Source organism: Cyrtonyx montezumae, unplaced genomic scaffold, assembly GCF_038088225.1.
Source record: "Cyrtonyx montezumae isolate F1298 unplaced genomic scaffold, pur_monq_1.0 scaffold_36, whole genome shotgun sequence".
Classification (NCBI taxonomy): Eukaryota; Metazoa; Chordata; class Aves; order Galliformes; family Odontophoridae; genus Cyrtonyx; species Cyrtonyx montezumae.
This window is the reverse complement of record NW_027072041.1, coordinates 12,380,439-12,407,144: the sequence shown is the minus strand read 5'-3', so window position 1 is coordinate 12,407,144 and position 26,706 is coordinate 12,380,439. Positions and strand designations below refer to the sequence as shown.

General features: G+C 35.3%; 1 protein-coding gene across 1 annotated transcript in view; it reads right to left on the bottom strand.

The window, feature by feature from the left end:
* The window catches only part of KIAA0825 (KIAA0825 ortholog), a 185,584-nt gene extending 182,136 nt beyond the window's left edge, over positions 1 to 3,448 (bottom strand). The window contains exon 1 of the mRNA XM_065745607.1: positions 3,318 to 3,448. Within this exon, the coding sequence (XP_065601679.1) occupies positions 3,318 to 3,448 (131 nt within the window). The remainder of the gene's footprint in view (positions 1 to 3,317) is intronic.
* Between the last annotated feature and the right edge of the window lie 23,258 nt (positions 3,449 to 26,706).

Sequence of the window (26,706 nt, the reverse complement as noted above, 5' to 3'; positions counted from 1 at the left end):
GAAAAGGCAGAGAGATGGGCCTAAAAACAAAACAGCAGGAGCTATCTCAGGAGGAAAGTTAACCTACTAAGTAATACTCTGGAATGCAAGATAACACAGTGTAAAATAACATAATTAGAATTTAAGCTAATAAAATAAAATGAAAGGCCTTACTCTAATGTTGAAGGCAAGGTGGCCAGGGAGTCCACACAGGGACAAGCAGAAAGGGAAAAGGGGAGATCTCACGACCTGCTAACAGCTTTATCTTTCCCTTTGAACAGAAAACGGAAACAGACCTGCGAACAGTTCAAGGGGTACATAGTACTTCTCTGAGGCAGGTATACCCAGAACTACCAACAACCCATGGACTGGAGCATCAATTCTTTAACTCTCAGTGCACTACATGATATTATGATGTAGAATAACGATAAGAAAAGTCATAAAAGCATGACAATCACATTCTCTTCTTAGTTCTATTACTCTTTTCTAGCCATTAGTACCTAGCAGTGGTTAGATAGGAACCATTTTGACATTAATTTTACAAGAACAGTTCTGGGATAAGATGCAATCCTCTAAGTACTTACTAATCTTGTCCTCACTGGATACTATGATAAAAGACCACTGAAATCCCAGGTGACTAATTCACTGTTAATTACACAGTCAGGCTGAAGTTTATCAGACTGAAGTCAAATTAAGCCTTTGTAAAAAGCCTCAGAAAGATATGGTCTGCATTGTATTGGGGAAATGTAATTATTAGTAAATAATTTTGGTGAAATCAGAGTAATTGTTTGGTTGATTATGACTTAAAATGCACCACAGTGACCTACAGCCTCACAGAATCTGCCCTGCTTCATCACCACTACAAAGGAGTCAATCTCCCAGCAAAGTGAAAACTGTACGAAGATCAACTGCTAAAAAGACTTAGGCCACAGTCATATTTAAAGTCTGCATGATAACCTAGGTTTAAACCCCATAGCTTATTTTCTGAGTAGCAGTAATAAATATGAGCCAAAAGTTTAGTTCTGCGAACTACTAACAAATCAACTGTTACAAACATTTAGGTATCTTATGCTAGAAAACAAAAATCCAGGAACTTTTCTGAAATTCATTTCTGAAAACAAGGATTAAGTCAAAGCATACCTGAGGGAAAATACTGAAGATAAATGTCAGTCCTAATGAAATTATGAATACAACTTCATGCTTATAGTAATCTGACACTACCTTAGCACTTAAAACAGGTCAGCAATCACAGTGGTTTTGAGAGTTCATATTCACCTGCTTTGGTAAACTGCTGTTAAGCTGTAAAGTAATTCAGGTGTAATAGGAGCTTGGATAAATAATAATGAATGCATGAACCATTTACTATCTTAAAACATAGAAATACAATAATTTCCCACACAGGGCTTTTTTCCCCCTTTGCTATAGTCCTAAATAGAACTTATACAATTCAAAAATACCAAAGTAATTCAAAGTACTGAAAAGGAGATCTGATTTGTTGTGTCATACAATTTTATAAAAGCTATTCAGTTGGAAGGCAATAAATGAGCATTCAAGTGATTTATGCACTTCTGGATCACAATTTCTTGCACAATGTTTTATTTTTAAATATATATATATGCTGTATACTATTATGTTTATTCTCTGTGGTATAATAAAATCATAAATCTTTCTGATGAAAAATAGACCATATTCCAATTGTATCATTGTAACACATAGAGCTGCTGTTATCATACCACTTATAAAGATCAATGGTAACTTGAAAATGATTTCATTCCATGCTACCTCTAATATATTAGCAATAAAAATACTCTTTTTAATTTAAAAGTCACATCAGCTGCTGTCCATCTTCTTTTAAACTCCTCTCCATTTCTGAAACTGACATATTACGGTAGCAAAATATCACCTGGTAACAACAGAGCAATGTTCTGATTTTCCTTGTAAAAATTAATTTAAAAAACTAGCTTAAGTGTCAGTTCAACAGAAATGCAAAGCTCTCACTCAGAGGATGGCAAGGCAATGGCACAAGCTGCCCAGAGAAGCTCTGAAAGTGTTCAAGGCCTGAATTAAGGGGCCCTGGGCCCTAACCTGGTGGGCTAGAAAAGAGTGGGCTCTAAGTTGGGCCCAACCCAAGCCATTCTATGATTCTATAATTCAGAAATTGTGAAAGGGGCAATCAACCTTCTTAAACATCTGAATATATTTCCACTGTGGTGATCTTAATGTAAAATGTAACATGTCATGCTAATTGATATAAATTACTACAAAAAATAAGCAGATAGTGACGTTTTCTCAACCAGTAGCACACCCTTAAGACATATTGAAAAGGAAACGGTAGTAAGGCAAGCCTTCCACAGACTCATCTTGATAATAATCACTCCAACACTCAGACTGACAACAGTGACAAAATCAGTGTTATCTGTTAGTCGAAGAGCTGATAATATCCAGTTTACACATTTGCCAAATAAGCTGATGCCAGTTTTTCCCATAGCACCATAATTCAGAAACATCTATAACTATTTTATGACATAAACTGAACACTGAATATCAGCATTTCACTATCTTCAATGGCTATTGTACTGTGCAGTGGCCCACAACTCAAAGCATATTACCCAGATCTTCACTCTCATTGCTATCCTAGAATAACTATCATCACAATGCATCTCTAAAAAATTAAACAAATAAACAAACAAATGAGATAGTAATAATATAAACAAAAAGCTTAAAAATCAGTCACCTTGGAATGATGTAACAGTAACACAGAGATGATCTAAATCATTTTTCGGTGAAAAGTAACAAAGATTTATTTTTTATTAAAAAATAGAAAAAATAAACATATTTGAAAATAAATTCTAGTTATAAAATTCTGTTGCGTCATGAATGTAATTAAAATAGATAAAATAATGAATTATATAAGAAATAATAAATTTAAAGAATATTTGCATTTTCTACTTTCATTAGAATTGTTAATGGACACTATGGGATTAAATTTTAATATTTTTAATAGAACTTTTTAGCTTTTAATGAATAAAAATTCTCATAGCAATAGGGACTATTAACTGCCATGGGAATACACATTTTCTTCTTCCAATATCACACCTACTGCCACAATTTCTAAGATTAAGATGATTCAGATGCTAAAAATACCACGCAGAGGAAGACCATAGCACAAAAATTAAATGGTATTAAATACTATTAAATGATCAAGTGAAAAACGCAAATTACTATAGATACAATTATAAGAATTTTAACTTGCAACTGGAGAAGAAAGAAAAGGTGCATTTCTTCCTAAATGTAAGTACTTTCACTAAGATTTTGGATAGAAATAACATTCTCTTTACCTTGAAGAATTCTTCTTTATTTTTTCATCAAGATCATTAAGTATCTGTTGAAATTCCAGTTCTCCAGGGAGGACATTTAACAAACAGTCTAAATTGGAAGAATCAAGAGAATACTCTCCTCCCCACTCCATATTCAGAATCTGTAAAACACATACAGAAAATCAGTTAAATAAGGAAAAAAAAATCGCAATATCAAAGTTTACAATGTTTTGCTGCTCTGAAACTCTTACATTAGTAGGGGAAGCATGTAGGCAGGAAATTTAAAACTACTGTTGAATAGTAAACCTTACATCTGCTTCAGAGGGCAGTTCTACAGAGAGATGTACCTGTAAAAAAAAGACCTTTTTTTTACATCTTCCATTTTTCATTTTTAAAAAGTCAGTTATTTTAATATCAACTGGAATAGAAGCTTTCTTCTTTATAGGCTGTTTTTATTTTAAGATATATAGCTATAATATATATATAATAGCTATACAATCAAAAATTAATATAATTTGTTCCTTATTTTTTCATTACATGACTTAAGTTTCATAGAAATATACAGTACAGTTTACAGACCACTTACTGCTTAAAAAATTCATCATATGAGATAAATCACCTTGTAAACATGACAGCCTAGTTTTCATGTATGCATTCCTGTAAGACTTACATGTCATACATTTTCAGTTCACTTGTCAAAGCAAGGGAATTATTTCTTTCAGTTTTGGTTCACGCGGGAAAAAGCAGCATTTGATGAACCAATTTTCGAATACTGCTTTAAGTGGTCAGTAGCTAACTCCTTCAGAAGACAACTTGAATACTCAGAGCAACTGGAGCCAAGGCCCTGTGCTCTCTGCCTGATGAGATGGGGCTTCTGCCAAAGCTGACCACCAACCCAGAGAGACATAACCCTACAGAGACATCCAGAGACACCTAGACAGGCTCAACCAGGTAAACCTCAAAAGGTTCAACAAATCCAAGTTAAAGGCCTTGAGCACTTGAGTAGTGGCAACTCCTGCCTTCAGAACAAGCCATATGTAAAAATGCAGCTAAGTAGATAGCCTGCTATACGACTCCCACTTTATGGCATAAAGCCTATTACTTTTAAGCTTAACTGATGAATCTTTTATTACTAGTAAAACATTACCAGATCACTTCTACAGCATAAAAAACCGTTCCAACACTTCTACCAACTTTGTAAATGTTGACAGGCTTTTCTACTGACAAATACTCAGTACTGGTCTTCCTTTTATTTCTCTGCAGCACTTCAGTTCTGACTTCAACTAGGTTTCAGATCTCAAGGTACAGATCAGTCACCCAGAGTGTCAGGCAGCCATTTTTGTTCTAGTTACACATAACCTGGAGAGATTAATAAAAAAGTAAATCAAAATACAGTATTAGAGTTTAGATTGCTTGTTTTAGTTGCATCCTAAATTCTGTTATTTACCGTAACCCACATATACGCACAGACAAAACCCCTCAGTGAATAAAGAAATGGTAGGATAGTACTGCTTTGTTTGAAGAACTCGTTTTGAAATGAAGCTGAATCTAATTATACTACAACTCTTCAATTCAGTCTTTGAAAAGTCATTCAAGAGTTAAACAAAAGCCCAAGACATGTCATTAATTTCATTTGGTTAATGCCAGTGTATTTTTTTAGCTCTTATATGTCTCCAAATAGTTTAAGTACTATCCTCAGTGTATTTCAAGGTAACTTTTAAATAACTATTTATACTTCTAAATTTAAATAAAAAATTGCACATATAAAGTATTTAGAAACTATTATGTAATACACTTATTCATTTTGTAACTTTCACTTTCCCCACACATAATGCACTGCACTTCGGCTTTGGGCAACAAAACACTCTGGCAATCAAACTTTCTGGATATTTACTTTACTGACAGCTTAATTATTTGAAAACTTTATTTCATAACTTTTACACTTAGAGATCTCATTCTGCATATGTCCAGGAAAATAAAACTGTTGCCATTAACATTAGTTTAAAAAGAGTTTATCAATGTAAATCTGATTTGTAAACAATGACATTTCAAACCAAAGCACTGAAAGTACACATGGCTAGCCAAAGCATTGGAGCATTTTTTCTTGATACTGCTTTTAATCTGACAGGAGATAGTCTTATTGCCCTGGTATCCTTGTAAAACTAAATGGGATGAGAGAATTGAGGAGATTTTTCATCACTGAACTTACATTTTCAAAGCATCATCTTAACAATGACTTTCCTTATCTATCTTTAGTTGCACAACTGTTCCCAGCCATTTTACAGCACAGAAGAAGTCATCTGCAATTGCACAGCAGGCAGCAGTAGAGATGGCAATGGCTCAAGATAATATTCACTGTGAAATTTCTACTGCTCTGGACTCAGCATCACTAAATTTTTTAAGGTTTTTTTTGGACACTACATAGGACTTACACAGGGAATATATTTAAAAATCAGAATTTCTGGAGCTCCATTGTGACACTGTTAAAGCTTTTTGTTCAATTCACCATGGTAAAAATACGTCTGAAATTTTATCAGTCTAAAACAAAACAAACAAAAAGTAAAAAAGGAAAAAATAAAAATTTCTATTTATAAAAAAACAAATCATTTTAGATTCTGTTAATAATCAGACACAGAAAGTCTATACTTTCCAGTTACCTATACAAATTCACCTATTTTTCAGACTTTGCCAGAGCAAACTTTTATAAAAGTTTTATACTTTTATAAAAGTAATACCTTATAAAAGTATTACCAACTTTTATAAAAGTATTACCATCTAGTTCCAAAAAAAAAAAAAAAAAAAACCACATTGAATGCATGCCAAAAGTAGCATTCATGTGGGCAGTTTTTAGATGTTATTTGGAATGCCACAAGTAACTTTGAAGAATTTTTGAGTAAAAACATTTAATAATGTTTGTCCTGCAGACATTTTATACTTAAATTTTAATTTTATATTCTCTAGTTTTAACTATATATAACTATATATAACACATTTTCCCATGCATTTTTCTAAGAGATATTCTCAGTTTCTATAATTAAATTTGGAATCATGTTGGACACATTCTGATTCTGCCATTATAAAAGATGACAAATAAGAAAGTGGGATTAGGACGTACCATACCAAGCAAGATTGAAGAAACTCAATCCTCAGTTTGTTTTGTATCTAAAGGAGTAACCTGAGACTGCAGTTCTCTGATCGAAGACAGTTACGTCAGCCACCAAACGATAACTGCTGTCTAAAACCTTGAAAACAGACTAGATAAGTAACTCTTGTAGAAATCTTCCTATACACAGAATCAGCTAATGTGATTTCAGACAAAAATGGTATGTTATTATTTATAATATTTGTGGATTCTCCAAACTATGATGATTTGGCCTGTTTCCTAGATATCCTGTGCATGCAAAAAAATTAGAAGTAAGATCTACAAGTTTTCTCCTTATGACTTTGTCTGCATGCTTTGTCTGGAGATGCAAAGAAGCTCCTGAGAAGTTATGTCAAAAAAATAAAAGGAATAAAGCAGTACATAACTTTATAATCTTCAGAAAAGAAGAAATGGTCATTTTCTGAGAAGCTATTACCCAAAGCTGGAGTCACACATCATATAGTATGCAAGATTCAACACGTATCGACCAGCCATTTTTGGGCAAGAAACCCACAGATAGTACACAGCCTAGATGAAAAAAGTTGGTGGCATTCCTCATCTTACTAGTCTTCACAGTGACTAAAACCACGATTGTGACAAAAGCTGTCTTTACACAAGTCTGACTTCTTTTCCACATTTTTCTGGCATTCTGGTGAAAGATGCTACTGCTCACATAACTCTTTAATGTCAGTAACTCCATTATATCCAGTAAGTTTAAAAAAAGAACAAAACTGGTGTCATGTCTCCTTCTTCAGAAATGGCATAAGGCCTATTTTACCCAGAAACACTGCATGGTGTTTCTTCCAGAAGTACAAAAGTGAAAGGAAGCTACTATATGTGAGAATAATGGTGCATCTACTGCAGAATTGTCTTTTTGTTTGTGGCAATAGGAGATGCTATTTAGCAATAGTGTGTGAATTTCCTCACTTTCTTTCATTTACAAGCACAGAAAGAAGAGGCAGTACTTTATAAATCCCTAAATCCCTTGTAGCTATACTTCCAAAACCAACTGCTATAGTCTTGCTATCCTGCTTGTAATTGATGTCTAAAATTGTTCAGATTTATAAGGACCATACTGAAAGAACTACTCTCTTAACACCTTGGTAAAGAACCCAACATACACCATTCTCCATTAAAAACTTTGCAAATACATACTAGATACTTCTTTGCTTGCCATAAAAGCCTTTTCTCTTCTGGTTTATTTCAAAATCCCCCATGCTAGCACAATGCTCTTTGAGGACAATGTTATTTAAAGGAAAGAAATTTCAAGACCTTTGAGGTCTTACAGTTCAGAATACAGTTGTTAAATTTTTTTACTGGCAATAGTCTTCCAATGAAAGTATTATATTTAAAGAGGATTACAAAAAATGTCTGTGACCACAGCTTTTAAAAGGTGGGCTGCATTTCATTCCCGTCACTCCTGGACATCCTGTTTTCTCCTAATATTTCTCAATTTACAGTAGAAGGTTCAAAAATGCCGATTTTATAAAAATGAGGTACAGAAATACTCAATAGAGAAGCTTATAGTTATGATCTTTAAGGCTTATTTAGCAGTATAAATATAATGGATTTTTTTTCCCCAATAATATTACTAAAGTTTCTTAATAAATTCTGTATATAGTAATAAAGAAGTTGAACTGATAACAGGATATGAGATTTCATTAAAATTCTTTGTTCTTTATTTTTTTCTTTTTATTTCTTTTTGATGCTTCATTTCTTAAACCAAAATTTTGAATTATTTCTTGCTTGTATAACAGTTTCTCAAGGCTTCATGTCATACTACTTACTGCTCAGTAATGTACTAAGGAATAATGAAGTCGTATCACCTGTAACTTTCAACTTCATAAACACCATTAAGCTTCTGTATCCTTTGTAAATAAATTAACAAGGGTACTAACATTCTACTTTGTTTTACCTTTTCAACTGGATCTAGATCTATATTGTGTTGGCTATTTCCAAGCTTAAAACAGAAAGCCTTCTCTGAATAAAATGCAACTGCTTGCATCCCTCCATCCATACTCAGTGTCTAGGAGTATGCAACAAAAACATCAGGCTTCTTAGTTTCTCTTAAAAATTGCCAATAGATCAAATCAGACTCAAACACAAAATTTCCATCTTGGAATTTGTAAGAAACCTACACTTCTCTTATTCCAAGTATACCATCAAATTTATGATGAAGCCTAGCAGAGGTATAGTGCTTTAGCCGAGAATGTTTTGTTACGTGCAACAGTATGAGGCCAGCGGACAAGACTGAGTAATCTTAAAGACATCTGTTTCCCTTGTCTTTCAGAAAAGGGTCTTTTACCTTACCAGAAGTGACAACAATGATCCCTCTCCTATAAAAAGATTGTCTTCCTCATTGTCCATAGTCATTTATTTCTTAAAACACACATTGTGAATCCAAGGGAAAAATAAGTTATTTCCTAAATCTTTTTTCTATATTAAATTTGTTTCAATGTAATATATTTATTGTTTTCTCACCACCTATTCTTCAGTCTTTTTTTATGTTCTTGCTTTTAAGTTTAGTTTCCAAAGAAAATGGGGCTCCTGTAACTGCTACGTCTGTGCGTTTCATTCTCTCACCATTAGCCCAGGCTCACACTCCTGCTGATTTCAGATGTGTTTTGTAAAGGAGTAGAAGACTCAGAGAAAACTAGTTCTAAGTTTCAGGAAAATTTTAAAAATTAAAAATAAAAAAGAAATTACAATATGCAACTGTAATTGATTCTGCTGAAGTTACTCAGAATTTGTAATCAAATATAAGACGCAAAGAATAAAAATATTAGGTATTGTTCAGTAATCACGCAGTTGTGCTGTATGCTGGAACATGTGGAAGGTGATGACCCTGTGCACTTAGATGCCAGGAGGAAGATAAGGTAGATAATTCACAAAGAAGTCTGACAAGCATAAGTCCTCGTGTAAGGATCGTAAGACACAAAGCGAGGTCCTGATTCCAATATACAGTGACAGCAGCTACCACTTTCTGTGTAGATAACCTTTGCTCTTATAGATTTGTGTCTGCAGGAGGTCTTGGGGAGAAGGGGAAGAAAGAAAGTCTCCAAAGTCTTCTAGAAAAAAGGAAATGAATGAAGGTGAAAGTGAAAAATATGGCTTGTGCTAATGGTGAAAGCATCCTCTAGACAAAGTCTGCAGACATCTAGACAATGCACTTGGTAACTACCTTACCAAAAAATGAAGTCAAGAGTCTAAAAGACATTCCGTTGTCTTACTGCATGATGATTAATGGGTTGTCCTAGGACAACTGAATTGCATGTAGGACACTTGCTTAACTGAAGATGAATAATTCTAGCACCATTTACACTAAAGAAATGGCTTTTAATACTGATCACTAAAATTTGTCTGCTTGACCACATTCTTTCTAGTACCAAGGGAAATCTCTACCTTAGCAATCACTGATTTTTGGAAGATACATAATAAATACCACAGATAGCAAAGATCATCTGGTTAAGGGCTATTTATTCTTCCTTAAAGAAAATCCTACGCAATACTGGAAACACTATCAACATCAGAACTCATTGTTTGGTGACAAAATTTGCTATGTGCTTAAAATGAAGCATTAACACGTTACAGTTCTAAAACTTGACAGATGACTTGGCACATTGACAAGATCATAAAAATAATATATAAGGGAGTTGCAGATTGTATTATGTGTTTGTTTGGTTCATGAATAGAAAGATTTTTGTTACCAAAACAGATCAATATTTTCTTGATTTTTACTTCAACGGTGGTTATTAAAGACACTGTTTACACCTTAAGCATATTCTTTAAAATAAGTGCTGTAAGACCTTTGTGATTAAGCACTGAGAAAGGTGGGAAGGGAAGGAGGAGGGAAAGGAAATGAGGAAGAAATGGAAAGAGAGGAAAACGGGAGGAGGAGAGAGATCAATTGCATATCTTTCTGATTTGTTCCTGTTACTTTTATCCTTCACTCTTTTAGTTTTTCTTAAACTTAATGAAAACTGCATTTAAAATGTTTTTTTTTTGTTACCTTCAATAGCATTTAATAGCATTTAATGTATTACTGATTATATTGTAACTGTTTTATCTAATTATTTTCCCATAAAATTTGTTTAAATACCCAACTTTCTGTTCCCTCAAGAAATAATATTTGACTATCAATGTTTACAGGCTGTTCTTTTTTGTTTGTTCTTTGTTTCAGTTCATTTACATTTTTTATGATGCAAAATGAGGCACTCAGAGAAGTTCCCACATTTTTACTTGAAACAGAATTCCATCTTCACATTTTAACACAGTACCTTTGAAAGTCTTATGATTTTACTAATAACTTTTGACCAAAGATTGATTGAAAATTATCATGCAAACCAGTTTCACATTTACTATATGAAATACTTCATTCTTCAGTTTCAGCTCCGTATCTCACACATTCTTCACATCTTCAGGGCTAATAATTTCACAGAAACATTCCAGGTTTCAAATAAGAGCTCTTGTATTATGAAAGAAACAGATTACTTTATAAATAAAGTACTTATGATGTAATAAATCATATAGACTTTGGTTTAAATAGACTTTTTATTCCCTAAAAATAATCATTTTATTAAAAAAGCAAAAGCTATTTATTAAGCTTGTGGGTTTGCTAAATAAAACAGAACATCAATCTCAGGTTGCCATTGCAAGGAAGATGGGTGTTGTTGTATCATCACTGTAAGAAACTGCTGTCAGATGTTTTAGTGCTGGACTTCTGAGTACCAAAAGTCAATTCATTATGCTGAAGATGTAATATGGGTACAATACTTACTGCAGAAGATAGAAGACTATAGAAAATATGTCTTACGTATTTCAAAGCTTAAGTGAACAAATTTCTTGTTATTCCAAGATACATTTCTGAAGAGAAAAATCCACTTCTGGTTGAAAATGCATATACAGTCAGTCAGCTGGCTTTGCTGAAGCAGCACATCAAAGTCAGAAGGAATACTCTGAGTTAGACAGTAACTATGAAAGAGCAGGTAGTCAAAAAAAGATATTGGTTTCTGAAAGGGCATTTGTTACCTCTCAAACATTCAGCTACAATTCCTGTCTTGGAATAGGTGCTATATGACCCACACTTCTGTATTTCAAGATTTTCCAAAGGAAATCACATACTTTTTTTCTCAATCACACAGAGCCGAAAGAAGACAGTAAGATTCCACATTCTCTTTCATGGCTTCCTAGACCATGGATCAGTTTGAAAGCTATTCAAACCCACAGGCTTATTTCAGTTTCAGAAAATAGGGTAGTAAAGTCACTTTCTGAAAATGAATACTCTAAAAAATATGAACAAGAACAAAGAAGTTCAGCTAAAGATACACAGAGGTTAAAAAAGACAGCTCTTGACAAACTTTTCTAACACTTACCTGACTTATTCAGAAACCCAGGCTCCTTTTCCTTTTAAACTTAACCTCCTAGCCTTCCATTTCAGCATGGATTGTGCTATTCTTTCTGTTAAGCTTGTATTTCATTACCAGAAAGTTCAGTTTCAAATGTAATCAAGATGAAATATAAGATTTGACAAAAAGAAAGGATTTGAAAACTGTTCAGCTCTTTCACTAAATATACTTTTAAATGCCAGGAGAACCTGCTTAGCTGGTGTAAGATAGCAAGAAAACAAAGATCTCATCTGGGTTACAGAGCAAAGGACTTCTTTTTTGTAAGGTAAGTAAATTTATTGACAATTAATGGACTTACTTTTAACTACTACTCTTATTTAAAACAATTCTACTTAATATGACATATCCATTGTCATCTTACTTAGAAATCATACTGATTATTTGAATTTTATTGTTAGATTTACATCTAGGTCTAACTTAAATCAGTTACAGATTTGTACTCACAATCCCTTCCTAATAGGCCACCAGATGATCTTTCTCAATAGTTCTCCAACTATTTTTATCAGACTCCAAGTCTAGTAGTGATTCAAGGTATCCCTCAAGTGTCATATTTTAATATCTCAGCAAAGGAATCCCTTCTTTCAGATAACTAACTTCTAGAGCTACTCCATGTTTCAAATATATATATATTTAAAAAATTAAAAAATACCCAGTTCAAAGCTATCTCAAACTTCTCTTGAAAATCTTTTTACACATATGGGAGTCCCTGTCACACAAGAAGCAGATCCTCTATTGTGTAAAAATAATTATTATGGGACTGTGACATTGGGGAGAAAAAAACACGAAATGGTGATGCTTGTCACATATTTTTTACTCCATTTCAAAATATGATTTACTTTAATTCTGAAATATAGAAATTCATTTTACCCTCAATGGCCTATTAGGAAGTTTTAAAAGTAATGAAAAAGCTTATTGTATATAATGCTCTCATTTGAAAAAAGAAAATTCTCTGCTTGAGCTCCACTTTTATTTCAACAAGCTTTTCACAGCTGGTATCACAAGGAGGTAGGAGATTAACATGTTAATTTACTCAAATATATGATATCATATATTAAATAGCAACTCATAAATTGCGACACACATTTGTGTTACTTGCATAAGAATAAAACCAAGGACAGGTAGGACACACTAAAAAGAATAAGCAACAAGTAATGTCACAGATGATTTTTAAGGGTCCCTTCCAACACTGAACATTCTGTTTCTATTGAAGATAGGCTGGAAGAGTAGGGGTTGCTCAGACTACAGAAGGCTCTGGAGAGACCTTGCAAGTGGCCTCAATGTACTTGCAAAGAAAGTTTACAGGAAAAAAAAAGATGGACAGAGACTATTTGTTGGAGTGTGTAGTAGCAGGAGAAAGGCTGTTTTAAAAGAGAGTAGATCTGGTTAGATATTAGAAAAAAAGTCTTGACCATCAGGGTGGTGAGGCCATGGCACAGCTGCCCAGAGAGGCTGTGGATTCTTATTAACCTAGACCAATTCCACACAACCTGGAGCCTGAATTTTGAATGTTCTTATAATTAGGTTATCTATAATTTGTGGTAAATTTGAAATTTTGCATTTAGAAATACTTGTGCATGTAGCAGTTAGAGAATACCACCACTGAATGATGACATAAACTGTGCAACTGAACAGAGATATCAAAACAAATTCTAATATATGCAGTTGATATTTGTTACATGAAAATATTTTTAGTTTTTTTGTAGGAGACTGTCTTCCATTCATGTACTTTTATAACACGGTTCATAGTCAGCAACAGGCTACATGCTGCACAGATACAACACAGTGCTGTTTACAATGAATTATATCCTACATCAGCAGCTGAAGGACTACCCAGCTCTCTAAGAATACTTGGCAATGATATAGCTCGTATCTTGGTTGCTTTCCATTTTCTCTGGTCACCTTGCTTGCCCCTAACTTCTTTATGATTGTTTTTTGACCAGGTAACAGCTGCTGTGGCTCAGGTGTACTCTCAGTGTTAACACCAGAATGCCAGCTCAAAGCTAGAAACAAACACTACAAGGCTGTCAAGCACATGCTTCTATGCATAGCAAATATACCTTCACCTTTTCAAGTACCACATAATATTTCTTTGCACTGACAATAAATTCAAGTTCTCTGGAACAGAGTAAGTGGTGAGAGTGCATAAGAATCCTGTAGCACTTCAACACTTCAAACAGCACTTCTAACCTGTGAAAATGTGAAAGCATTTTGTAAATCAAATAACCAGAAGAACACAATTGCAAAGGAGCAAACAGAAACTAATGCAACAGTGGCACATAGATAGTACAGAAAAACACATGCAAACAGGAAAATCTGCAAAATAAAGGATATGCATACAGGAAAAGCAAGAAGGATATCTATTAGGAACAGAATGATTATGTAGAATAAATAGAAAAGAAACCAGAACAAGTCTTGATACTAAAAACAAACAAACAAACAAAAAACAATAATGTTGAGAGCAAGTTAAATCTTCCCTTTTTCTTTGAGGCAGTAGGTATTAAACAGCAAGTAAGAAAGGAAGGAGGGGAAAAGGTAGTCTGTTTAATTTCTCCCCTCATTAAGGAGCTTGATGTAGGCCACAAAGACCACTAAGGATCTAAGCCATCAGTGGTAGCTATTCTACATGTATTGTATTGTAAATATTCATCTTCTTAAAGACTGTTTCAATCTTGCGTGATAATACCTGAATACAATTAAAAACCGTATGTGTTATTAATGTCAAAAAAGCAAAGTATTGCATTGAAATGTGAAATCGGAATGATTCATCAGTGTTCCATACACTGTCAACACAGCTATCTCTGGTTCCCTAAGTCATTAAAGTACAAATCCAAACATTTAGTTACAAGTGTTATGCTCTTCTGAGCAGAGTTTAATTTCTAGTTCTGTTATACACATTAGAATACAGCACACAAGTTGGGGAAATCACTGTGTTGGGGACCTAAAGCCCCTGACTGATGAATGATCCTGGGCTGGAACAAAGTATTCTGACAGTTTTATGGGCACAGTTTTATTTGCTGTAGCTGCAAATATCTTGTTTTGTAGAGAGAGCTGACCTTGGTAGTTTATCTTGTTTATGCCAAGACTTGTTTTGCAATCAGGTGCTCCACTTTGGGCTCTGTATCACACACTGGCCATGCAGGTACAGTGTGCAATTGAAAAAAAGCCCTGCAGATCCTGGGGAGAAAGAAAGCAGGAGAGAGGCTGTGGTAGGAGAGAGGAGAAGTGCACTTAGAAGCAGGGGCACCCTGCTGGCACTACCTATCACATCTACCACTGGCATGTTCCCTCCCTCCTTTTCAGCAGTTTACCATCTCTCAAGGGTGGATAAGTAATAATGCACTTGCTTAGGGAGTTTCTGCCTCCTATTTAAGGGGATTATCTAAAGATAGATGGCTGTGTGTGTATGAGTGTGCATATGTTGATGAACACTTGTAACCCTCTGTGCTGCTCTGAGTGCTTAGTTTGCTAGCCTCTGCTCCTGAGACATCCTCGGATCCAAATGTACCCTGAAACAATCACCTATTCCGATTCTTTAAACTAGATCAAAGCAGGAACACTCTCTCTCCTTTCCTTTGTCCTATTCATGTTCTGAGATATTTGGCTAAAGGACCATCTTCCACTGTGCCTAGCATCAAGCAGAAATAAGGATGGATCTCAGCCTGCTATGCACATGGGTAGAGGTGACCCCAAATATGTATGCAAAGTGGGAGAACTTGAGAACAGCCCTGCTGAGAAGGACTCAGGGGTCCTTGACGGTGAAAAACTTAACATGAGCCAGAGGTGTGTGCTGGCAGACAAGAAAGCCAATGGTATCCTGAGCTGCATTAGAGGAGGAATGGCCAGAAGGGAGAGAGACATGACTGTCCCTCTCTACACTACTCTCATAGCTGGAGTACTACAACTGTGCGAGGCCCCAGCCAAGGGATAGATGTGGAGCTTTTGGAGAGGGTTCAGAAGAGGGCCACGAAGATGATCAGAGGGCTGCAGCACCTCTCTTGTGAAGACAGGCTGAGTCAACTGGGCTTGTTCAGCCTGGAAAAGAGAAGGCTGCAGGAGGACCTCATTGCAGCCTTACAATATTTAAAGAGAGTTTATAAAGAGAGAAATCACTTTTGACAAGTTGATATATGAACAGATATACATAGTGCTAGGACAAGGAGGGATGGTTTTAAATTAAAGGAGGGAAGGTTAAGATTAGATGTCAGAGGAAGGCTTTTCACTGAGAGGGTGGTGAGGTCCTGGCCAAGGATCCTTAAGGATCCTTGGTGTCCCTTCCAACCTGAGCCATTCTGTGATTCTGCAGCGCTTCCGTCAAAACAGAAAACTAATGCTAAGTAATCTTTCTGATAGCTCAAGTACAGGCTTCTGCAACTTCGGAGCGACACATTTCATTTCTTGCAGAGAAGTATCTCACTGTTGTGCCTGTTACTCCCCTCCAAGAGTGTCCTATGTACATATTTTAAATCCCCTTCTATTTCAAGGTCTGTGTCAGGCTGGCTATTTGTGACTTACATTCTCTCTTCCAGCTCACATCAGGGCTTTGCACCCGTCTCACTATTCAAGTTCTGTATGCTCCTTTATTGGCGCACCTCCTTTACCAGTGCCCCTGCTCTGTTTTAAACAGCAGCCTCTGATCTCTCAGCACTCCTTACTTTGCACATCTGCAAACAATTCCAAGTAACCTCTTTTCGTGCAGTCACTCTGCTCCCTCACCCCTTTTGTTCTGGGAGATGAATCACTCTGGATGCTAATATGCTTCACTAGACTGTGAAGACAGGTGAAGATGAGAGACGGCCTTGCTATACTGGCATGGTTCAATTGTTCAAGCATTGCATTTTTAGCCACGACGACGTTTGAAAGATGCAAGGCTACGGCTGTGCTAAATAACAGCAAAGGCTTTTTATGTGTCACCAGTTTTCTTTTCACTTCTCTAATTTCCCATTAAATTAGTAACACTCAGCACTGAGTACTGGCCCAAACCTGATTTTTTCACAAAGTTCTCATGCTGGAAAACAAAAAAGGAAACCACACAGAAGTGAGATCAACCTTCAGACTTAACTAATCAGATGTCTAATGTCTTCCCTGACTTGCCTGCTCAAAAATTGAAAGTTTACCTATACAATCTACAGATAAAACAAAGGATTAAGATTAAATAATACATTGTATATTCACTAGATGGCAAAAGATGAATACAGTGTGCAGCTAATGTATCTTCAGCAATTAAAAATTCAGCTATATGAATATTGCAATAATTTAAGATTTTAAATTATTTATCTCAAAGTGGCAGAAAAGATCACTATTTAAAAATAACATGCAAGCTGCAAGTCATGAAAAATAGATGTGAAAGTGCAATCTTTAAGACTTCAGCTTACTTTATGTAAAATTATACATGCTAAGAAAATTCCTGCCCAAATTCAAGGGACTGGAAAAGAAATCTTATGACCAATTCCACCAGTTCTTAATCCTCAGTTCTCAGCTTCATTCCCCCTGAAGTAAACAAGGCAAACTGTATGGACTCAAAGAAAGAATACAATGTTTTCATCTAAATCAAATAACAAAGGAGAAAATCCACTCATCCCTTAAAACATCTTTATCCTACCACTTGCCCCTCTAGTCTCCCTTTTCCTAGTGTGCTCCCCCCCTTTATATTCCCCAATGAAAATAAGTGCTGAATGGCTTTGTGTTAAGTCAGAAAATTCATCTATAACTGCATTTTACTGTATTTGCTGCTTAACATATCCCAACTGTGAACCCAACATTTAGAATCTATCATATCAACATAGTCATCATGATCCAAGCTGCAAATAATAGAGAGTGTCACTGTCAATTTTGCTTTCTCACACTTCCCTCCCCTCACTTCATCTGATTTTAATAATCCCTGTCAAACCACAAACAGTCCAAATTACCTTCTTGACACAGAAGCTTTCAAGGAAGAGACAGAATCTCAGCTTTCATTTAGCAACCACAAAAGCAAGCTGTCCAACTGGACAAATATTATTTCCACTCTTGACAAAATCTGCAGTAACGCATGCTTTTTAATTTTCACTGAAGCTGCCAACGGTTTGATATAAGCTTCTTGTCTAGTGCAGATTGACTCACAAGATTAGCAAACCAACTACTTTGTTTTTAAAGAAGCCAGCACTTAAAAATAAAATAAAATAAAAAACTGCATGCAAAAGGTGACATATTCATGTCATAAGCTAAAAATAAACTGAATTAAAAATAAGATTATACAAAAAAAAATATTCAATTCAGAAGATCTCATATGATCTGCTGCAAGATTATTTTATGTTTCTACAATTGACCAAATGGTTGCTGCTAGAATGTAATATAAATCAGACCTTCAAGAAAGACAACTTTATATTTGACACCAGTGAGAGTCTAAGAAAGGTTAGCATCTGACAACAGGAAATATGTTCAAGGCAAATAAGCTTCTGCAAAAGGACATGATCTGTAATCATTTTCCTCTCTGTTGGCTTGTTTTCAAAGTAGAGCTTGATAATGTAACTCACTGCTTCATATACATCAGTTTAAAAATAATGGATTTCTGTGATGAAGCACAGTATTGTATAATTAGCACTCTATTTGATGTTTATGTGGATTAATCAAAGCATAATACATTTTAATACATTTTCTTCACATAGACACACTAGACTCTCTAATCATGGGGAAGTCTACTGCTTCTTAGCATTCTGACTTATTAAAGTTTCAATCAGGTTTTGAAGTGTTACCAGTTATAAAAAAAGAAAAACAGAATAATCAAGATGTTTCCCATAAGAAGCCTCACATAAAATATTTGTTTTAATACCTCAAATTATCTGTCTAATATTATAGGCATAATTTAAGACTAATCAAAGGTGTTTTAAAAGATTATTTGGTAACTAGTCAGAAAGCACCAAAACAATAAAAGTCTATCTTCCTTGAATTCATAAAATCACTTTAAGAAATGTTTATGCCTAGATTGCATTTAAAGTTCCACTGAAAATGAATTACACTTTCTACTAATACTGTAGTTTTAGCACTAGCAGTTTGAGCTGACATCTGGGTCTCTGTAATCACTAGTGATCACATCAAGATGTTCTCCTCCTTTCCTTATTTTCTCTTCCTTTCTGGTAAAGTGTAGAAGTTTTAACAGCTTACTGTGCATTATTCTCCTTTAGGATTGCCAACAAAAGGAAAAATTTGATGCTCAGCAGTATACTGATTCTACCACACTAAGTCTTCATCACACTGGTCCTGTATTATCTTTTGTTGCCCAAAAGGTCAGAAGATAACCATTAAGGCATCTTAAAGAAAAAATATATATATTAGTCACTTTAAGTGAATTGTTTAGTCTTAAATATGTCTTATCTTCTAGTGAGCTATCCCTTTGATTCCAGATGACAACTCATACTTGATTTTCAGCTGGCTTTTTCCATTAAAGTATAAGTGATTTATTATTTAGGAGGCATGCACTACCATGCACTGGCAGCAGAAAATAGGAAAGACATCTCTAGAACAGTATACTAAAGTACAAATATATTGACGAACCTTGTGCCTAATTTACTTGCAGTTCTGCAACTATTACAGAAACAGAAAGATTTGGGTTGGACAGGGCCTCCAATCCCCCCACCCCGCTCTATCAGCAGGGACACCTCCCTCTAGACCAGGCTGCTCACAGCGCCATACAGCCTGGTCTTGAATGCTTCCAGTGAGGGGGCACCCACAACCTCAGTGGGCAACCTGTTCCAGTGCCTTATCACCCTAACAGTAAAGAATTTCTTCCCAAAATTTTGCCTAAATTTACCCTTTTCCAGTTTAAGACCATTTCCCCTCATCTTGTTGCTACCTGCCCTTATAAAAAGTCCTGCCCCAGCTTTCCTGTAGGCCCCCTTCAGGTACTCTATGGCCACTACAAGGTCTCCTCGGAACCTTCTCTTTTCGAGGCTCAAGAGCCCCAGCTCTGTCAGCCTGTCCTTGTAGGAGAGATGCTCCAGCTTTTTTTTTTTTAATTATTATTATTTTATTTTTATTTTTTCAATGCAGAAGATTCTTAGTAAATTCGAAGCCATATGTTAAAGTTATTTTTAACTGCTTGATCAGAGTAAGCCTTTCTCTTCCCAGCCTTTCTCTTCCTCCTTCCTGTCATCTTAAAGAACTGCTGTTAAGACATTACTTGAAATTTTCTAGAGCAGAAAGCACCTAGCCTTTGGTTTCATGATTAAGAGGACAAGTGTTCAGAAATATCATACAAGGGAATGCACACTACATTACTTCTTACATAATTACGTAACTCAAATGAGTTGCACACCCAGTCAAGAAGTGGAACTACAGTGCAAGCAATGTACACAACCTTCCTATCAAAACAAACACCACAGAATCACAGAATTGTAAGGTCTGGAAGGGACCTCAAGAGATCACTGACTCCAACCCCCTGCCAAAGCAGCTCCCTACAGCAGGCTGTAGTGGTAGGCACCCAGATGGGTCTCGAATATCTCCAGAGACTCCACCACCTCCCTGGGCAGCTTGTGCCTAAATCTTAACATCTTTCTTAAATGTAAGCATCTTTTGCTTCAAAACAGTAACAAACTGAAAATTAAGGATCAGGTTTTTTTTTTTCCTTAAAGGAAGACTACATTTAAAGTTTCTAGAGAAAAAAAAAGAAGGACAAACTAAAGACAAAGGGAATAAATTTTTTTCCAGGGTTACAATAACAGTAAATTTCTTTTTCCTTATTTTGTAGCATTTCACTACAAGATTCAAGCTGGAAAAGTATATTTCAATCAAACTATTATGGCTTAGCAATATATATATTTTTTTTTTGTGATTTGACTGCCTAAAACTGAGTATAGTGACAACACTACTAAAACATCCTTCAGAACTGAGATGCAACTGAATCTACTTACATACAAGAGTTCTATGGTGAAACTTAAGTATCAACTCTATCGAACTGCAAGACAAATCACACTTTTCTGAGCCAGCTAATAGCAGGTGACGCCACCTAAAGATTCCCTTCATTAGCGCAACACTGAAAGACAGTGTAGAGGATGCTACGAAGACGATGTATTCTGTGAGAAGAGTGGTTAATGGTACGTATTCCGGGTAATAAAGAAAGTCCAGTGACAGAAAAGGGAGGAAGCATTTACTGAGCCAACATTTTTTCCTACACAAGCTCTTAGTAAATGACATTACAACATCCTGACTCATTTTGATCTTTGGAGTTGAACGCTATTGCAAAACTTTAAGGTTGTTCAAAATAACAGAATCAAAAATCTATTGCTTTTAATGTACATGTCACAGAATGGCACTGAATGAACAATTAGGGTTTTAATATCAAGGCAGACTACAGCCATTTTTTCTGTTTTTTATCAAATCACTGGGTACTCCAAGGATAAGTTGGTAATCCAAGTAATCCAAAAAAAAAATCCAAGTAATAAGTTGGTAATGGCCTCTCTATTGGTACAACTAGATGATATAGGTCCCTAACCCGCTTCTTGGAATGATTACAGATTTTATTAAAGTTAGACTTTTGTACTGGTATGCAGTAATGACAATACATATAAAAAAACTGGAGAAGTAGATTGATTGCGCAGAGAAAAGAGATTCAGATAACTTGAGAGACAGGCCTCTTTTCTTGACCCTTTACTCACAGGGTCAAGGGAGGTGATTCGCGTGTCTGTATACTATGGAACAGATTTTATTCTGCTCTAAATACAATAAACAGAAGGGAATGCTGCACTGCTGCACCTCAGCACCTTCAGAAACAATGAAATTCACAATTTCGAAAGTAATGGTTTCAATTAATTTCTAAAATAGCCATGCATTCCATACAACAAAGGAGGAGACACCTTGTTCACATTTCTTGGAACAACTGACACTAGTGTAATCTGAAATTAATACCTACACATTTCTTATTCTCAAACATCTAGTCTTTTTTTTTTTCTATCTGGCATTATGTGGTAAGAATCCATAGAATGGTTGACCTGAGCAAAGTGCCTAGAATTTCCAAAAAACTCTTGATTTTAAATGTAGCATATCTTAAATTTTCTTCAGTCAACAGAAATTCATACCTATTCTTGATTAGAAGCCAGAAGCACCGTCCTTTGAACAGGCCTCATTTCACTATGTGGATAGAAGTTTTATCGCATGTACAGTTTATAGCATGTCAATTTCAGAAGAAATCAATGTACAACTTACACAAATAATTTAACATAAATTCAGTCAATATATTTTCTTCTTATATTTGGTTTTAAGAGATCATGTATAATGTTCAAGTAACTCTTTTTTCAATGGTATCGTGCAAAAAGAAAATTACTAAAATTATTAATAGGTAATATTTGAGGAATCAATAGTTTCACAAATATAAATCCTAAGCGGCTAAGTATTATGTTTAATTTCTCATTTATAATACTGAATACTTCTTAATTCCAAATAAGAAATAGTCTGAACTCAAAAGGTTAAGAAGGCTTTAACTTTATAAATCTGCATTTCTATTTTTACTGGTTATAGGAATCATGTTAGTTGTGTAAAACTTCACTTTGTTGTTCCAAAGATAGAAAAGCAACAAAGAGAAGACATTTGCAGATTGAGAAACTAGAAGGCCACAGAATCAAACCACGTAGCTCATAGTAGTTATAAGAAATGTTTAGGTTTCACACAACTCAGTTAGTGTTCCTGACCTTCACAGAAAAGCTTCATTTGGGATTAATCTATTTGGTGGTCCCCCCAGAAAATCAAATAACAAAACAACAACAACAACAAAAACAAGTAGTTTGAGATGAGCATTGTATTTTAAAGAGTCGAGCCTGACTGCTGCACCTGCTTGTGTTTGTGGATACTAACATAATGAATGAATTCAGGTAGATAAAAGAGCTAACTCAGAAAAAAAACCCTCTATTTCTCCTGTATCAGCTCTACACTCTGCAAGCCTACATACCGACATTTACCAGGTAGCTGTATAAAAACTAATGGTGGCACAGGGTAGTGAATGGCAGCAAGCAGCTGGTGCAGGCCTGCCCACATGGCAGCCGTGCCTGTTCATGCTAGACTTAATCAACAAAATGATAATGAAAATGATAGACAGCACAAAGTAGACTGATGGACCTTGAGCAGTTATCTCTACAGAGGGACTGAAGGGATTGTGTTTACACAGGCCTGCCCATGAATATAAAGATCCATTATGCTTAATGGCAAATAAATATAAGAGTATGTGTAAGAAATAGTGTGAAATAATCTGTTCAGATCTTCTGTTTCACAATATTTTAAGTAATCTTAAAATGTATTTTGAATGCTTCCTACCTGTTATCAATTTCCTGCTTTATCCCTTTGTGTTTTTTTTGCATTTTTTTTCCTTTAAAATCATTCTTTGTGGGAATACAAAAAAAATTATTCAGAGCAGAAGCTGTGGATCAAAATAAACAGCATCAGAATGAAAGCTTGAAAGGCAAGGAAACTTAAGAGGAAGAAAAACAAAGTAAAGTAAGCTGTGTGATAACTGTGTGATGATGACCATGACTGGAGGAAGAGCACGTGGCTTGGAACAACTATTGACCCTGATTGGATAAGCGCCTGCATGCACCGGTAAGGAGTGCTTGTGGAAGGCTTTGCTGACATGCAAAGGGTGGGAAAGTTACACGAGAAAACTTGTGAATGTATACAAGGGATGTTAGAACCTGTAATAAACGATTTGGATCGTCCACATCTGAGTCTGTGCCTCAGATGCTGCAGTTCTTTATATAGAGAAGTTCTAGCACAGCACTCCAGCACTGCACTTCCTATAACTGTCTTCTCAGGAGTTCTGTAGAAGAATCAACAAAGACGAGAAGAAATGTAAAAGAACTGTCCATAAGTCAGACTGTCAGATAGCCCCTATTCCTTGGCCAATACTTTTGCATCCATACTTTAAATGAAGAACAAAGCCAACAAAGCCTGTACTTTTTGCATTGCTTTTATTACTTTTCTGAAAATAGAGGCTATGTAAAAAGCTGTATTAAAAATGACAGTAAGGTTGTAACTCCAGCCCACAAAAGCCAAGAAATATGAAGTTAGTCTGACATTCAATCCTTAAATCATGCAATCATGCTTCTTTTTTAAAAAGCAACAATGCAGGTTAATGACAAGTTGTCAGCCCTAACTTTGAATTGCCTGAAGTTTGTCATTTGGTGTTTGTGTCACAACCTTAATGTTATTTAAATGTAGTTTTTAGTATCTATTATTTAAAAAGGTCTTCTTTACGACAGCAAAAAGCTTTGAAGGAATAAACCTCAAAGTACACTGTAGTGCTGGTATGCCACTTCATTAGAAGTAGTGCATAAAACATATGCTGTTGACAAATCTAATTCATTAAAGGAAAGGTAGATGCACTTTAAAACAACTGGATGGCATCATTATCTACAGTTCTTTTTATAAATTATTCTTCTTTTCCCTTTTGACTGAACTTGTCAGTGTTGCCTTTTCAGACTGCGAATGTTTTTACCTTAAAATTCAATACCTTCAGCATGTTTGGATGAGTTAAATAAGTAGCTAAAATTTTGCTAAAATTGAAATTGTAAGCAGAAACATTTTGTTGATAATTTCACTTATATTAACTAATGAGAAATAAAATTAAGCAACAATGTATAAACAGGTTCATTGTTATAAAAAAAAAATTAAAAATGGAGAAAAGAGGAAATTACAAAGTAGAGCAGAGTAACATTCTGGCAGTCTTTTGCATTGCCATTCAGACAACTTAAATTTGATATTGAATTGAATCCTGCAAGAGAGAAGGAGATCAGGCATATCACAGAGCTAGCTAGACAGCTAGCTAGCTGACACACTTAGTTTTAGAAGGGAGAATTGATAAACATATTACTCAGACTTTTATGTAAAGACCAATCTTGGTACAAGAAGCAAAGGCTATAGAAGGGTTTATAAATAAAGTTCAGCTCAAACTGAAGAACGGCCTACCAGAGCAGTGAACTCCTTGAAAAGTTTTCCAAAATGTAATTAGTCAAAAACTGGCTAAACTCCATTTCAGAATATTAGGGCCCATGAAACATGGCTTCTTTTCTCTTCAACCAAGAAGGAATTAAATTCTTTCATTGCTGGTGGTCTTTACAACCCAAATCACAGTGTGGGAGCATTCGACATACTTTCATACACACACCTGTAGGCTTATATATTTTTAAACTAGATATAGGGCCAGAGATTAATTCTATATTGTGTCTTTCAAAGATGAGCTCATTCCAAGATAAGACGTATCCTAAAATTTAAGTGGCATACATTTTGCTTGGTAAAATTTGGCATTAGTAACGTAAACGCAGAAAAATCTCTAAATACAGTTTACTTAGGTCTATTTTACGTCTCTGTGGATTGTAGTAAATTAGTTTCTGCAAGGAACTCTAAAAATTTAAACTAAAAACTCGTGGATTAATTCACCACACTTTAAACAGCATCTGCCATTTATTTCTGAAGATCTGTGTTCCCCCTTCTGTCGCACTGACTTTACCCTCCTTTGACTGGAATGATCCTAAGCCTTCACCCAACAAGACACAGGAAGAGTTGAAGAGTTTGCCACACATGTACTAAAGTGTTTTGGTATTTGCACTCCAGAAGATGTCTCAAAGGCAGCATATCCCTATACTCCCTTAGTGACCTAAAATAAAAATAATTTCACTTGCAATGTTCTCATTATTGAAAAGATCATATTTTGTTCGCTGTTGCTACCAGCAAGTCTCAGCATAAAGTCATTTTTAGCTTCTGTAGAAGGAAGCTTCTGTACATGTCTTAGGATCAGGGAAGCAGGACTTTGCATATGTAGGCTCCATTTTGTATGCCTGCCTAACAAATCTCTTAAGGATACTGTTGTGAATGGGGCAGCAGGAAAGGAAGACAAGCAGCAGCAGGGATAACAGCCTTATAGAATGTATGCTTATACAGAACAGCTCATAATTCATTCCTCGAGGAATCTTTCATGCTCCCCAACATTTCCTGAAAAGATACTGTCTGCACACAGTGATTTCAGCTTTGCTGGTCCTTCAGCCCTTAATGATGATGTTCATAAGCAATTGTGTTGCAGAGGATGCCGCTAACCTCAGAGCTCTCCTGTGAATACCAGCACTGTGACAGGAGAAACTACTAACAGCAAAAACCTCCTGCAATAATAAATATTATTGCTTCACTGGAAGAACTTCATTGGTAAGTGGAAGAAAAGAGAGAGAGACCTTATCTGTGCCATTGCTTCAAAGGAAATCTTTCATTTTGTGCATAAGAGACTGTCAAAGCACTCCCTCTGCAAAAGGTCTAGCTGCCTTTTCTGCAATCCTTAGATTATTTTCAGGAAGTCACATGGAGGACCTCTCCAATTCTCTAAAGATCCAGGGACTACAGATCACAAAAGAATGATGTTGACTCCTTAGCTGAAGGTATATTTCACTCATAGCAAACAGTGGCATTTCTGGATGTAAGAGTGACTTATATGTCTTAGTTTTGGGTACACCAAAGACAAGTAGAATCAGACAGTAATTTTTCTGAATAACAACATGTCAGTTCACTTCCATGTCCAAAGCTGTGATGGGAAACAGTCATTAAGCAAAATTTCTTGTCCATCCAAATAAATTATTCACAAGACTCAGTGAGAAAAATAAAAACGATGGATGTTTAGCACATCTTGCTAAACTGTCAAGTCCTCAAAGCCTATCTGAACAAAAATAACAACAAACAAACAAACAAACAAACCAAAACCATATGGCAGTATTTTCTTACATTATATGACCTTATGATCTATTTTTTGGTATTACTCTAGCACTTGATTCTAGACTAATTTCTGGCAGTTTTTAGCAAGATTTTAATTTCTGATTTAAAAAACAAACAAACAAACAAACACCAATGAACACATTAAGTTACT